The sequence below is a fragment of the Limanda limanda genome, chromosome 19 (genome assembly GCF_963576545.1).
Source record: "Limanda limanda chromosome 19, fLimLim1.1, whole genome shotgun sequence".
NCBI lineage: Eukaryota > Metazoa > Chordata > Actinopteri > Pleuronectiformes > Pleuronectidae > Limanda > Limanda limanda.
In genome coordinates, this window is record NC_083654.1 from 10953666 (window position 1) to 10968551 (window position 14886).

Genomic DNA, 14886 nt, shown 5'->3' on the forward strand with positions numbered 1-14886 from the left:
ACGTGTGAGATAGAGAGCGACTTTACATCGTGCTTCAACTTCTTAGCCTGTGACTTGTGGGTAATAGCTTAAAAATAAATGTCAAAGCTAATATTGTGTATGGCCATTTACAAGGTGATCAGTCTTCTAATGAATATTGCCGGCTGTAACCATGTCAACAAGAATTGCATGAAAGATTGTCAGGTCAGGTTCGGACCGAATAACTCTAATACCTCTCGGGCCTGAGTCGGTCATGTTCGCGTTGGGGTCGGACGGAGAAATGATGCACGGTTCTGTGTGAGAGCTGAAACAAGTATTCACCAGATAAAAGCCTATATGGATAGTTACATCAACATGGCAAATCGGTTAGATAATGCCATTCTTTATTCAAATGTACAGTGGAATGACAAGGAAACTGTACGACTTTTTGAAAAAGAGCAGGTACAAAAGGCTATGTTAAAGATCAGAACAGAAATGAATCTCTCAACTAAAAATCAAGGGTCAAAACATTCCAAAGAACATGTACAACTCAAAACTAACAACTGGCTTCAGAACAATAAAATCTCTCCTGCATCTAATGCAGCCTTAACTCCGGTTATATAAAACATTTATAAAACATATTAACAGTGTATGTGCCTTAGAAAGTGACATGAGAAAAACAAATGTCTTTTAGCTGTCGTTTCTCTAGTAAGATAATCTAAACCTACAGATGTGCGTTTAATAGGTTCTACAGTACTTTGCAGCACCCCAGCCTCCTCCAGGTCTCAGCAGGTTCTCCTCGCTGCTCATCACTGGACTTCACTGCAACTCTTTCTGAATACTGAGATGGAGGAAAAAAAAAGACAAGATTTGTATCTGCTCTCAGACAACATAATTTCACCAACTTTACTTTGAGGGGCTTCCAGCCTGCAACATTAAACCCTACAGTGAGAATGAGGAGACCCACCTCTCTAGATACTCGTGGACATTGCCGTGGCCGTTGTAGCGAGCCAGTCCCACCAGGATGCCGGTAGCGCAGCGGCCTTCCTTCTTACGACACAGGCTGCAGTTGCACATGTCTCTGCAGAGGGGACACGACCATGTCTGGAAAAAAATGCTCCAAGTTTAATGCAGGTGAATAAGCACGTTCTGACTCAACACAAGTGAGTCCATGTTGTCCATGCTGTATTTGAGACATCCATGGTAAAATGTAGGTCAAGACACATTGACATTGTTTGAGTGGGCAAAATTAAGCTCGTCAGCGTGGCTCCTGACCACTTATTATGTTTGATAACTTTTTGTAAAAGAGATCAAATTCAAAACAAGAAAGAATTGAACAACGGAAATGTATTACTAACAAGCAAATACAACTGTTAATTAATCTGTAACTAATAATTCTTTGGAAAATCAAAGTTTCAGTCTCAGAAGATCAACACAAGATACAAAAGCATGCACATCCAAACTTGACAAACACTAGGTGCTGGACAGAAGTGGTGAAAATCAGTAGACAAAATGTCCCCCACACAAACATGTCCCAGGTATCATCAACTGAAGTGCGGACACTCTCGTCTTCTGATTAGAGTCTCAGAAGACTTCAAGTTCACCAAACCCAGTGTGAGACATGGAAAATAAAGTATTAAATATGCAGGTTTTAGAACTGACCGGGTCAAGCAGCACAGTGCGTACGTCCTCTCCGTAGCGGTTCTTCAAGCACGGCCCACAGAACTGACCTTTGGCCCCCACACAGAAACCACTGCGACACACTGTCTTGGTGTCCAGAGTCTTCTGTCTGCACTGGTGACATGAGCTGCCCTGAAGAAAAAACACACACACACACACAATGAATGAATACACCAACCCTGACGCCTTAAATGGAAACCCTGAGCAGTGAAGTGGCAGAGTCCTGATGTGACTCACATCGTCTTTGTCCCAGATCTTGTCCTTGCTGCGGTATGCTATGTTGTCCAGGTCTTCCTCTGTGATGTCGTCCACTGACCTCACCACAAACTGACTCTTCCTCGAACCACCGCTCCTCCTTTTTTTCCGACCCTCTCCAGCATGTTCCTCGTCCACCTGTCGTGGTCACAATACAGAGATACAACTGAGAAAACACACACATGTAGCCAGTAAGGTTTCAATACAAAGTGTTGTGTAAAATCTAAATTGCACTTTCTTCTGAGTGTAATTTGTTTTTTGAAACCGCTGACTCTAAAGTGCACAAATGTACGTACTTCACTGAAGATTCTTCTAAACAGGTTGAGTTGCGTGACTTACCTCCACCAGTCTCCTGATGTTTACAGTCCTGGGGCTCCTGTGGGTGACCGGCGCACTCTTTTCCTCCACCCCAAAGTTCTCAGGTGGACGAGCCTTACGGGAAGGGTTCCTCCTTTCTGACCCCATCTCTGGTTCGAACTTGCGCTTCCGTGGTGTCGCTTGCCTCTTCTTCTTCTGCAGAAATAAAAGACCGGTGTTTGCAATTCAGAGCAGGACAAAAAACTGTAGCAACCCCATTACTGACTTATAGTATAAAAAAAACTCAATGCAAGTTCGAGTGAAATTGCTGCTAGCGTGTATACTCACTTGAAGAGCGGTGGGCATAGTCAAATCAGCCATGGTGGTCAAATCAGCAAACAGCTTAGACAGCTAAAAGACGACAACAAAGAAAAACTGAGTCTAGGACATCTGACAAACGAGGGACTGGGATATTTTAAATATCCGGATCAAAAAGTTTGTCTGATTATGGACTATTCATACAAAATATTGTGATTGTTAATCACCATGGCCTTGTTCTCCTGAATGTTCTTCTCTCGTTTTCTAAGACTCTGAGACAGGACATCCTCTTTTTCCTCCTCCTCTTCGTCCTCCAGCTGTTCCTCCTCTGCATCTTTGTTTTGCTGCTGCTTCATCCTCTGCCTTCCTCTGGTTCGCAGCGCAGAAGGACTGTCTTTGTTCGCCTCCTGTTTGGGAGTAGACAGTCTTTTCACAGGAAACCTGCAAACAAGATGAAAGAAGGATCCTTTTTCAGTCTCGGGAGAATCAACACAAATGTCATGAAACAGGTAGAGGCTTGACAGTCTCCTTATGGAACCAAATTTAAATTCGCTATATGTGGATTTATATTTGGATCTGCAACTACTTGAACAATCTCAAACATATAAGTCCCCTAAACATGTCTTGTTTTTTTTCATCAAGATCCATGAATTATTCTCTGAGATATCAATGAAATGGGGAAATAAAGTGAAAAGAATCTTGGATCGGAATGAAAGTTTAAATGGTTCTTCCTTGGATCATATCCTCTCTACCACACAATTTTATAGAGATCTGGGGGGGGGATAATACATTCTCTTGTGAAGTTGAAACACAGGATTAATATTGAATAAACACAAGTTAAACCCATTTAACATTGCTTTGTCAATTGTGGGGGCACATGTTATATACTCTTCAACTCTTGTTTATCGTAGAGACCAGTGAACACACCTCAGGGCTACTAAAAGACTCCTTCTTTTTGGTGGGGGAGCATCGTCGCCATCAGAGTAAAAGCCTGTGTCCACATCGCTGTCCTCTTCTGAATACACCATCTGAGAGAAATCCAAAGAGATGCCTTGGCTGCAATTATCAAACATTATCATCAAATAATGGAACGATCTTTAAACATTTCATACCTTGGTCTTCAGCCGTTTGTAACGCCGTCCTTCATCCTCTTCTTCCTCTTCCTCGAGGAAACCCTCAAATTCCTCTTCGCTGTCTGACTGACTGAACAGACGAGCAAGTTCAGCAGTGATGAACTTGGACTTGAAACATGGGGCCTTGAGGGAAGATAAGTATATTGAGCAAATTATTTAACATATAACCACAAAAACATGGACAAAATGGAAACCTAAGGGCATCACAACAAAGGGATTATTATGTAAAGAAAGTACATAATTATAGCTGAATGAAAATAAACTATTTATCTTCATTGCAGATAAACCATGAAGGATGAACACTAAGTTTTCTAACTTAACGCAATACCATAGAAAATAAGATGTAAAAGAATAACATAAAATAGATAATAAGTTAATGCAAAAATAGGCAATGAATTACATTTCTCTGAAAGGTTCATTTTAGACATAACGGTGCGTTTATGATTGATTATGCATTGAATAGACTCAGAATGTATTTTGAGAACAATTGTAAAAGATTCAGAAGATGGAAAAGACCTTGAGAACTTAAGGTCTGACGCTAATATTAAGCATCATACTAAACTAAATCTTAGGTGTTATCATCTCAACACAGAACTAGAAGTCTGAATTCCACTGATTAACATTTGGGTACAACTGGCAAGACATGGTGAAGACAGCGTTTCCATAGGTATGTGTGTATACACTTGACTTTACAACATTAAGACCAACAGCTGCACATGATGGACCAATCTTGTAATCAAACCGCAGTCTGGTGGACAAAATTTCACACTTTACACCAGGGGGAGCAAGAGTCCATCAGTGGTGGGAAGAGTAAAAATGATTGTGCTCCTTGTCGGCATCACCAGGTTTTATGAACAGATCTTCAGTTCAAAGCACAGTATTAGGTTTTAAGTGTTTGCTTGCAAGACTGATCTCCAGAAAGCGTCAGAGGGTAATGTCTAACTTGATCAAATTAACATATAAACTTATCTTTGAGATTGTTTACCAGGTTATGTTACTATCCACCTCCTGAGGTCCCTTCCTGCTGGCTTGTTAAACGTGCCATACGAACAACTACGATGAGACAGCTTCCTGTAATCATGCACCAAAGATTTGGAACGAACCCCCACTATATAGTAGAAATGCTCAAAACTTATTTTTGTGACAATTAATTCAACCATGTGACATCTTTTATTGTAATTTTAACATTGCTTTAACCCATTTCCCCCAAATACTATTTTACCATCTTTTCCTGTATAATAGTGTCTTTAACTTTGCCTTCTTACAAGGCCATACCACAAATGTATTTTATCATTTTACTCTCTCAACTTATTTCAAAAACTTTAGATTTTTCATTGCTTGATATTTGTTTTTAACACTTCTGATTTTAAATCCTCCTTTAATTTAGTCTCTGTACTATTATTAATGTCCCCTTGAATCTACCTGTGTATGTGCTTTATAAATGAAACTGCCATGTCTATTTCAAGTGTATTATTTATATCATTACTATAATTATTATTAATACATTTGATGCACCATCCCCTTCAGCCAAAAGGGGGTGTTGACCTCTGACCTACCAATGGGAGGACGATGCAGATTGTGCCCACCAATCACATCTAAACAAAACAATGACCCTGCAGACATTTGTGTTTAGGATCATCATCATTTCACTGCACGACATGTAGACGACGAACAGTGGTGTGCAGCTGGCCACGTGTCAGCTAGCTGCTTCAAAACAATGGCCTGAGACCAGTTCTGTGACTAATATAAAGCACACACGGTGAATACAGGAAGTCTGGGTTAGAATGGTGAGCTAGCTACAGCCCAAATAAACTACTTTATCCGGCGTGTCCTAACAATGGAGGATATCCCGACAACAACCTGAGCACTTCTCTTCTCCACTGACACAGCAGGAGACCGAGCAGGTCTAAACACGTGATTCTGTCGCTTACCTTTGACGTCAGGGTCATTTTTGATCAATCTCCGTGTTACGATAAGTTTCAGAGCAATAGAGGGTTTCAGTCTTTTAACCTTTTAAACTAAAATCTAGTGAATGGAGGAGGATTTAAAAACGAACCGCGGGGGGAGGTAAGGTTCACCCACCTCCAGGGGTTTCATCTTCCTGAAGGCTTATATCTAAACGTGTAGTTGTGTGACATGACCCTAAGACCTAGAGTGTGTCAACAGGAAAGTTACTTTAAAATGCAAGATTCTATTAAATTCATAATTTGAGGATTTGTTGTCGTGTTTAAGAATAGTCTCTCTTCTGATTCCCCCTGCACTCTCAAAGGTACGGTCCAGGGTTTCGCGCGAAAACGGCATATGGGCGTGGTTATCCAGGAGAGATAGAGAGAGAGTGTGTGTGTGTGTGCGTGTTTGTGTGTGCGTGTGTATGTTTGTTTACGTGTGCGTGTGTGTGCGTGTATGTGTGTGTGTGTGTGTGTGTGTGTGTGTGTGTCTTTGCTTTAGAACTAGAAACAGTATAATCTTTAATGGAATAGATCAGAGGTCTTCAACGTTTTTCAGGCCAAGGACCCCCAAACAGGTGGAGAGATGGAGCAGGGTCTGAATACTTATGACCATGTGATATTTCAGTTTTTCTTTTTTAATAAATTTGCAAAAATTTCTACATTTCTGTTTTTTTCTGTCAAGATGAGGTGCTGAGTGTACATTAATGAGAAATAAAATGAACTTTTTAGATTTTTGCAAATTGCTGCAATGAAACAAAGAGAGAAATATTTATAGGGGTCTGAATACTTCCCGTACCCACTGAACATCTTGCATACAACACTGAGCTATTAAAGTAATTCACAGATTCATGTTTTTATTTTAAACATACATGTAGAAGAGACAGTGATTCCTCAAGCTATTTGTGGATGCCACACATACTCCCACATTAATGAGATGTCGGACCCTGATGGGTAGCACACAACTTATCTAATCTTGGATGAATGGAGGTTGTCAGGCAGAGGGTCAAATCAGCCTCACAATATGTTGGATGCATGTTAATGTGTATTGAAAGACAATTAAATTAGTGAAAAAAAAAAAAATTATAAAAAATTTAAAAAATTGTCTTTTTAACCAAAGATTTCGCGGCCCCCCTGCAGTACCTCCGCGGACCCCCTGTTGAAGACTTCTGGAATAGATAGAAGATAGAGTAAAGTAGAAATCCATCAAAACTGTTCATACAGTTTTTTAAGGTTTGAGCTCAAATTAAACCGTTAATGTCAAGTTCAATTTGATTTATGTAGCACATTTCTGCGCACACACATACACACACACTTTCTTCATGCCAGCTGGAATCAGCTCCAATGAGACAGAAGCAGCTGTTTACACATATCACAAATAATCCGTCTTCCAGAAACTCTTTAATTTATTAAATTAACTTTCGATTTAATTTAATCTTTAAAAGGCCACCAGTGGACCTCTGTATATATGTACACAGATCATCCACAGCGTTAACATGAGTTATCTGTTTTAAGGCTGTTCCTTCAATCGACCACTGGGTTCATCACAATCTCCAACAGGTACGAAATGTAAGGGAGTACAAACAGAGAAGTTTGCATTTGTATCTTTATTGCTGAGGACTATTTTATGTCAACAAGCATCAGGTGATCAGTGATCAAGCCATTTCCGGCTTTTGTACGTACGTACACTTTTAGTATGAATCATACACACTCTTTTATAAATGAGACCCCTGCAGTGTTGGATGAGAATGAGCGTTTGCAGGAGACAGGTGGGCAGGCTGCTGTTTTTGGGCTCTTCAGAGAGGGTGTCTGCTCTGTTGGTTTGATGTTATTGGTCAAATGCACTTGGCAAAAACTTTGTTTTATACACAGCTGCCCGATAGAAGTGTTTTCTCTGGAAACAAGTCAAAAAAACCAACAGTTCACCTGGACGTCACAGAAGTTTTCACATGATTTTTCAGTTCAACCTTTTGACCTCATAAAACGCAGCTTTAGAAAAGACAACACGAGGGCAGATATTAGTGCTATGAATAAATAGCATCTCCCTACTGCTTGGATCTCACCAATAAGAACTCTGATGGTTACATGCTGTTAATAAATACATAATGATCAAAACATGATAGTCAACCAACGAAAGTGAATCAGAAGTGTTTGCCCCAGAATCACCAAACACTGTCCAGGAGAGCCCTGCTCTTTGTTTTCTATGTTCTTATATTTCATGCATATTTATTGCACTATAAAAGTGCCACCTTGGTGGGATGTAACAAAGTACATTTACTTAGTTATTGGCAAACACGTGGTGCTCTGGGCAAGTTGTAATCTGGATAGGAAACGTGTGTTCCTATCCCACTGTTGGATGAGAATGAGAGTTTGAAGGAGACACGTGGGCAGGCTGCGTTCTTTTATCTGCTTCAGAGAGGGTGTCTGCACTATTGGTTTGATATTATTGGTCAAATGCACATGGCAAACACTTTGTTTAATACACAGCTGCCCGATAGAAGTGTTTTCTTTGGAAACGAGGCAAAAGAAACAACAGCTCATCTGGATGTCACATACGTTTTCACATGATTTTTCAGTTAAGCCTTTTGACCTTCTTAAAACTCAGATATCCATCTTCTATCTATTCCACTACAGATTTTGCTGTTCCGTAGTCCTAAACCACACACACACGCACGCACACACGCACACACACACACACACACACACACACACACACACACACACACACACAAACACACACAAACACACACACACACACTTTGTTCATGCCATCTGGAATCAGCTCCAATGAGACAGAAGCAGCTCTTGACACATCCCAAAATATTCTGTTTTACAGAAACTTTTAAAACTCTTTAGATCTTATTTAGTATTCAACATTGAAACAGTCTCCTCCTTATTCCCACCTCCTCTCTGAAGTCATCAGGAGCAAAGGCAGCTGCTCCTCTTGTTTTCGGGCTCGTCAGATAAATATCATTTCAACTTCGTCATGTTTTGTGCAGTTTGCTTCCACCACCGACTCAGTGATTTTCCAAAAAAGCATAAGTCAAATAAAAGAAGCCGTTTAGTTTCATGCTTCATTTTTCAAGTCATCCACTCCATTCTGTCTTCTGTCTGCATTCACTCTCACCATCCTTTAATTTGACCCATCATCACCATTTTATTTGTGGTCATATTTATCTTTGATGTTGACAATAACATTAGATTTGTTAAAATCAATAAACAACAAATACATGACAACAGGTATGAAAAGTAAGAGAGTGAAATGAGTACAAACATAGAAGTGTGCATTTGTATCTTTATTGCTGACGACTATTTCATGTCAACAAGCATCAGGTGATCAGTGATCAGGTTAAATCAGACTTAACAATCACTGAGGACACATTATTTGAGATGCACAAACAGAAGGATAATATTCACTACAAGGATAATCATTCCATTTCTTATCAATGTCATAGTTGTTAAGAACACAGTCTTCCCATCCACGGTAGTTGTCTGGCTGTCCTGAGGACCAAAAGGCATAGTCCACTGCAGAACCATCAGACCACATCCAGCGGCCTTCTTTGTGGACGTCGCTGAGCCCGATCCAGGTGAATCCTTCAGCATGATCAAAGTTCTTGATCAGGGTTTTGACAAAATTCTTTTCATCCAGACTGTGGACAGACACCAGGTTTGCTCCCTCTGACAAACAGTGGAACTCTGCATCCGCCCAGGTCATATGTGTGGACACATACTTGTAGCAGCGGTTGTTGAAGCCGAACCAGAACATGGGACAGTTTCCACGCTGCAGCTTGACCTCAGGTCCATCTGAAGGAGACACAGCACCCAGGGTCAGGACGAACAGAAGGAGGAGCAGGATCATGTTGGGGTCTCTCTCTCTCTGTCTCAGGAGCAGGACGTGGGGTTGGAGGTGATCTGCACTGTTGGATGAGAATGAGAGTTTGAAGGAGACAGGTGGGCAGGCTGTGTTCTTTTATACACTTCAGAGAGAGTGTCTGCTCTGTTGGTTTGATATTATTGGTCAAAGGCACTTGGCAAACACTTTGTTTTACACACAGCTGCCAGATAAAAGTGTTTTCTCATAGCACAAGGAGGGAAAATCAACAGCTCACCTGGATGTCACATAAGTTTTCCCATGATTTTTCAGTTCAACCTTTTGACCTCGTAAAACACAGCTTTAGAAAAGACGACACGAGGACAGATAAGTCACTTTGTGGTTGATGTCTTCTCATTCACACCAGGTAAACAACTGCCAAACACAAGTTGACACATCGAAAATGTTACGATTACAAAGTCTTTATGTGTCCTCTCTTGTATTGTGGACTTTGTGTTTTTTACAACACGCAAACAGCATTGCTTTAATTAAACAGGACTTCACACAGACATGACAACAGTTGATAAATGATTGAGCACAGCATCATCAGACTGACTTGCTCATCTGCTGCCCTCTGCTGGCCACTGTCACAACCTACAGATAGTTTATAAATGAGGCAAAAATGCTTTAAATGAAATACATGTAATAGAATAGATCATATTTGGGTCTTTGCTGTGACTCTTAATGATCTCATTAAGTGGTTTAATTGTTATAAGTGCTATGAATAAATAGCATTTACCTACTGCTTGGATCTCCCCAATAAGAACTCTGATGGTTACATGCTGTTAATAAATACATAAAGATTTAAACATGATAGTCAACCAACGAGTGTGTATCAGAATTGTTTGCCCCAGAATCACCCAACACTCTAAAAAGACCATAAGGAAATTAAAGGGAGGAAATAATTCTTCACTAATTTTTAACAACAGTTTAGCTTTGGAAAATCCAGGAGATCTCTGCTCTTTGTCTTTTAAGGTTCTTATATTTTATGCATATTTATTGCACTATAACAGGGCCACAGTGCTGGGATGTAACAAATTACATTTACTTACTTACTGTACTTAAGAACATTTTCCATGTGTCCTTACTTTAAGTGGATTTGTTTTTGTCTTTTTTTCCCTTTTACTCCACTACATATATCAGCTAATATCTCCACTTCCTACGAATGTGGGCTTATTTTGGAAAAAACGTGGTGCTCTGGGCAAGTTGTCATCTGGATAGGAACCTATAGTAGCCCAAGTGGTAAATAGTGAATATGGCCCAAAAAGCGCAAAAATATGTGAAGAGTCTTGGTGTTCATTTGGACAGTGTTTTCAAATTTGACAATCTGTTGTTAGGTCTACCTTCTTTCAGATGAGACTTATAGCTAAGGTAAATGTCAATCTCCCACCTAAAGATGTAGAGAGGGTGATCCATGCCTTCATAACTTCTCGACTTGATTCCTGTAGCCTTCAGCTCGTCCAAAATGCTGCTGCTTGCCTCCTTACAGGAAAGAAAAAGAGGGACCATATAACACCAGTGTTTAGCTCCCTCCCCTGGCTCCCTGTTGGTCACAGGATTGATTTTAAAATGTTATTGTTAACTTTCAAACCTCTTATTGGACTGGCACCGTCTTACTGAACTCCTTCATGTCCACTCAACACTTAGAGAGTTGAGGTCAGCCACTCAGCTGCTCCTGGACTTACCTAAACCGAGGCTCATAACCAGAGGCGATCGAGCCTTTGCAGTAGCCCCCCCAAACTAGTGGAACAGCGCACCACTCCAAATTAGATCTGCCCCATCTCTAGCACACTTCAAATCATTGTGAAAAACACGTCTCTTCTCGTTGGCCTTCTTTTCAAGTTGAGAACTTTTTTATCCCATCAGATCTTATTTTATTTGTTTAGTCTTATTTTAGCTTCACTATTCGTATTTTGATTTATTGCATGTTGCTGTTTTTCTTGTTTCCAAGTTTTATAAACGTGCTGTTTAAATAAAATGTAACTTGACATTAACAGGTTAATTTAAGATCATACACTAAAAAAAAGTATGAAAGAAGGTTTTGATGGATTTCTACTTTACTCTTTCTTCTATTTATTCCACTACAGATTTTACTGTTCCCTAGTTCTAAACCACAGAAACACACAGACACACTTTGTTCATGCCAGCTGGAATCAGCTCCAATGAGACAGAAGCAGCTGTTTAAAAGGCCACCAGTGGAACTCTGTATGTACACAGATCTTCCACAGCGCTATCATGAGTTATCTGTTTTAAGGCTGTTCCTTTAATCAACCATTGGGTTCATCACAATCCCCAACAGGTACGAAAAGTAAGGGAGTACAAACAGAGAAGTTTGCATTTGTATCTTTATTGCTGAGGACTATTTCACGTCAACAAGCATCAGGTGATCAGGTTAAATCAGACTTAACAATCACTGAGGACACATTATGCGAGATGCACATACAGAGGGAAGACGGTCCCTACAATGTCCATCATTCCATTTTAAATCGTTGTTATGAACACAGTGTTCTGTTCCTTGCATGTTGTTTGGCTCTCCGATGGACCAAAAGGTAAAAGTCACAGCAGAGCCATCTGACCACATCCAGCTGCCTTCTTCGTGGAGGTCGCTGAGTCCGATCCAGGTGAATCCTTCAGCATGATCATAGTTCCTGATCAGGGATCTGACGAAATTCTCTTCATCCAGACTGTGGATAGACACCAGGTTGGCTCCCTCTTTCACACAATAGAGCTCTGCAGCAGCCCAGGTCATCTGTGTGGACACGTACTTGTAGCAGCGGTTGTTGAAGCTGAACCAGAACATGGGACAGTTTCCACGCTGCAGCTTGACCTCAGGTCCATCTGAAGGAGACACAGCACCCAGGGTCAGGGCGAACATAAGGAGAGGCAGGATCATGTTGGCGTCTCTCTCTCTCTGTCACAGGAGCAGCACGAGGGGTTGGAGATGATCTGCAGTGTTGGATGAGAATGAGAGTTTGAAGGAGACAGGTGGGCAGGCTGCGTTCTTTTATACTCTTTAGAGAGGGTGTCTGCACGGATGGTTTGATATTATTGGTCAAAGGCACTTGGCAAACATTTTGTTTTATCCACAGCTGCCCGATAAAAGTGTTTTCTCATAGCACAAGTCAGAAAAACCAACAGCTCACCTGGACGTCACATAACTTTCCACATGATTTTTCAGTTAAACCTTTTGACCTCGTAAAACGCAGCTTTAGAAAATAATGATAAACGATAAATAAACTGATAAATGATTGAGTACAGCATCATCAGACTGTCTTGCTCATCTGCTGCCCTCTGCTGGCCACTGTCACAACCTACAGATAGTTTATAAATGAGGCAAAAATGCTTTAAATTAAATACATGTAATAGAATAGATCATATTTGGGTCTTTGCTGTGACTCCAAATGATCTCATTAAGTGGTTTAATTGCTATTAGTGCTATGAATAAATAGCATTTCCCTACTGCTTGGATCTCCCCAATAAGAACTCTGATGGTTACATGCTGTTAATAAATACATAAAGATTTAAACATGATAGTCAATTAATGAGTGTGTATCAGAATTTTTTGCCCCAGAATCACCCAACACTCTAAAAAGACCATAAGGAAATTAAAGGGAGGAAATAATTCTTCATTCATTTTTAACAACAGTTTAGCTTTGGAAAGTCCAGGAGATCTCTGCTCTTTGTTTTTTATGTTCTTATATTTTATGCATATTTATTGCACTATAACAGTGCCACAGTGCTGGGATGTAACAAATTACATTTACTTACTTACTGTACTTAAGAACATTTTCCATATGTCCTTACTTTAAGTGGATTTGTTTTTGTCTTTTTTTCCCTTTTACTCCACTACATATATCAGCTAATATCTCCACTTCCTACGAATGTGGGCTTATTTTGGAAAAACATGGTGCTCTGGGCAAGTTGTCATCTGGTTAGGAACCTATAGTAGCCCAAGTGGTAAATAGTGAATATGGCCCAAAAAGCGCAAAAATAATTTGTCCCTCTAGCCCCTATGATTCACTCCTCTGTAAAGAGTCTTGGTGTTCATTTGGACAGTGTTTACAAATTTGACAATCTGTTGTTAGCTCTACCTTCTTTCAGATGAGACTTATAGCTAAGGTTAAGGTCAATCTCTCACCTAAAGATCTAGTGAGGGTGATCCATGCCTTCATACCTTCTCGACTTGATTCCTGTAGCCTGCAGCTCGTCCAAAGTGCTGCTGCTCGCCTCCTTACAGGAAAAAAATAGAGGGACCATATAACAACAGTGTTTAGCTCCCTAAAATGGCGTTCTGTTGGTCACAGGACTGATTTTAAAATGTTATGTTTAACTTTCAAACCTCTAAATGGACTGGCACCGCCTTACTGAACTCCTTCATGTACACTCTCCACTTAGAGAGTTGAGGTCAGCCACTCAGCTGCTCCTGGACTTACCTAAACCTAGGCTCATAACCACAGGCGATCGAGCCTTTGCATAGCCCCCCCCCCAACTAGTGGAACAGCGTACCCCTCCGTATAAGATCTGCCCCGTCTCTAGCATATTTTAAATCATTGTGAAAAACACGTCTCTTCTTTTTGGCCTTCTTTTCAAGTTGAGACATTTTTTATCCCAGCTGATTTAATTTGATTTAATTTAATTTGGTTTTATATTATTATTTTCTTTTTTTGTTTGTTTTATCTCATCTTTACTATTGGTATTATGATGTATTGCATGTTGCTGTTTTCTTGTTTCCATCATCATCATCATCATCATCATCATCATCATCATCATCATCATCATCATCATCATCATCATCATCATCATCATCATCATCATCATCATCATCATCATCATCATCATCATCATCATCATCATCATCATCATCTTATTTGTACTCAAATGAATCGTACCCTGGTCTTTTACTTTTTAAATCTCTATCTGATTATCAAAGAAAATGTATCCAATCCCTTTTATTAATCTTCTCAGAGCAGATGTCTGTGTTTAAATTTCACAATCATGCCATGTCTGTGGTTTTTCTCACAGAGCCCTGAGTTTGAGAAAGAGAAAGTGACATCATGTAGGTTTTGATATTAGTGTTCATGTAAACATGTTGGAAACGTTGAACTTGACAGTAAATCCTATGTCATAAACAGACTGGAAGCCTTCATGCTGCTCCCACCCACATCACAGTGAGGTTTATCAGGGTATTTATTAAATGCTTTAAAAATGTTCATGCATTCACAAACATTTCAGCAATGCACAAAGGTCATTTAGATGATATTGAACCATTAAACCAGTGTTGGTATAAAAAAAGAATAATTTTAACTTAAAATGTGTTTGTTTATTTGTCATTGGTTTTAACAATAATATTGGAATTGTTAAAATCACCAAAAACAAATACCTGACAACAGGTATGAAAAGTAAGTGAGTGAAATGAGAACAAACAGAG

General features: G+C 39.9%; 2 protein-coding genes across 2 annotated transcripts; both read right to left on the reverse strand.

Annotated features, from left to right (window-relative positions):
- Positions 1 to 387: 387 nt before the first annotated feature.
- On the reverse strand, positions 388 to 5590 carry cdca7b (cell division cycle associated 7b). Its single transcript, XM_061093345.1, has 10 exons — positions 5573 to 5590; positions 3621 to 3764; positions 3436 to 3536; positions 2736 to 2949; positions 2539 to 2601; positions 2233 to 2406; positions 1876 to 2031; positions 1621 to 1770; positions 926 to 1062; positions 388 to 799 (listed from the first exon to the last, which is right to left on the reverse strand). Exons 1-10 carry the CDS (start codon positions 5588 to 5590, stop codon positions 778 to 780), a joined length of 1179 nt encoding a protein of 392 aa, XP_060949328.1. The 3' UTR covers positions 388 to 777.
- A 3260-nt stretch (positions 5591 to 8850) lies between these two features.
- On the reverse strand, positions 8851 to 12418 carry LOC133026452 (uncharacterized). The gene is made up of 3 exons (XM_061093346.1): positions 11873 to 12418; positions 10849 to 11001; positions 8851 to 9504 (listed from the first exon to the last, which is right to left on the reverse strand). Exons 1-3 carry the CDS (start codon positions 12349 to 12351, stop codon positions 8955 to 8957), a joined length of 1182 nt encoding a protein of 393 aa, XP_060949329.1. The 5' UTR covers positions 12352 to 12418; the 3' UTR covers positions 8851 to 8954.
- Between the last annotated feature and the right edge of the window lie 2468 nt (positions 12419 to 14886).

Bases quoted from the DNA above. Each gene is read 5' to 3' on its own strand.
- LOC133026452 (XM_061093346.1), bottom strand. From the start codon at position 12,351: ATGATCCTGCCTCTCCTTATGTTCGCCCTGACCCTGGGTGCTGTGTCT. The intron at 11,002-11,872 runs GTGATTGTTAAG...TGTGACCAACAG, and splicing joins TCTCGCATAATGTGTCCTCA to GGAGCCAGGGGAGGGAGCTA. The intron at 9,505-10,848 runs GTGGGAGATTGA...CTCATCCAACAG, and splicing joins CACCCTCTCTACATCTTTAG to TGCAGATCACCTCCAACCCC.
- cdca7b (XM_061093345.1), bottom strand. The intron at 2,602-2,735 runs GTGATTAACAAT...GTCGTCTTTTAG, and splicing joins TTCAGGAGAACAAGGCCATG to CTGTCTAAGCTGTTTGCTGA. The intron at 1,771-1,875 runs GTGAGTCACATC...TTTTTTCTTCAG, and splicing joins AGATCTGGGACAAAGACGAT to GGCAGCTCATGTCACCAGTG.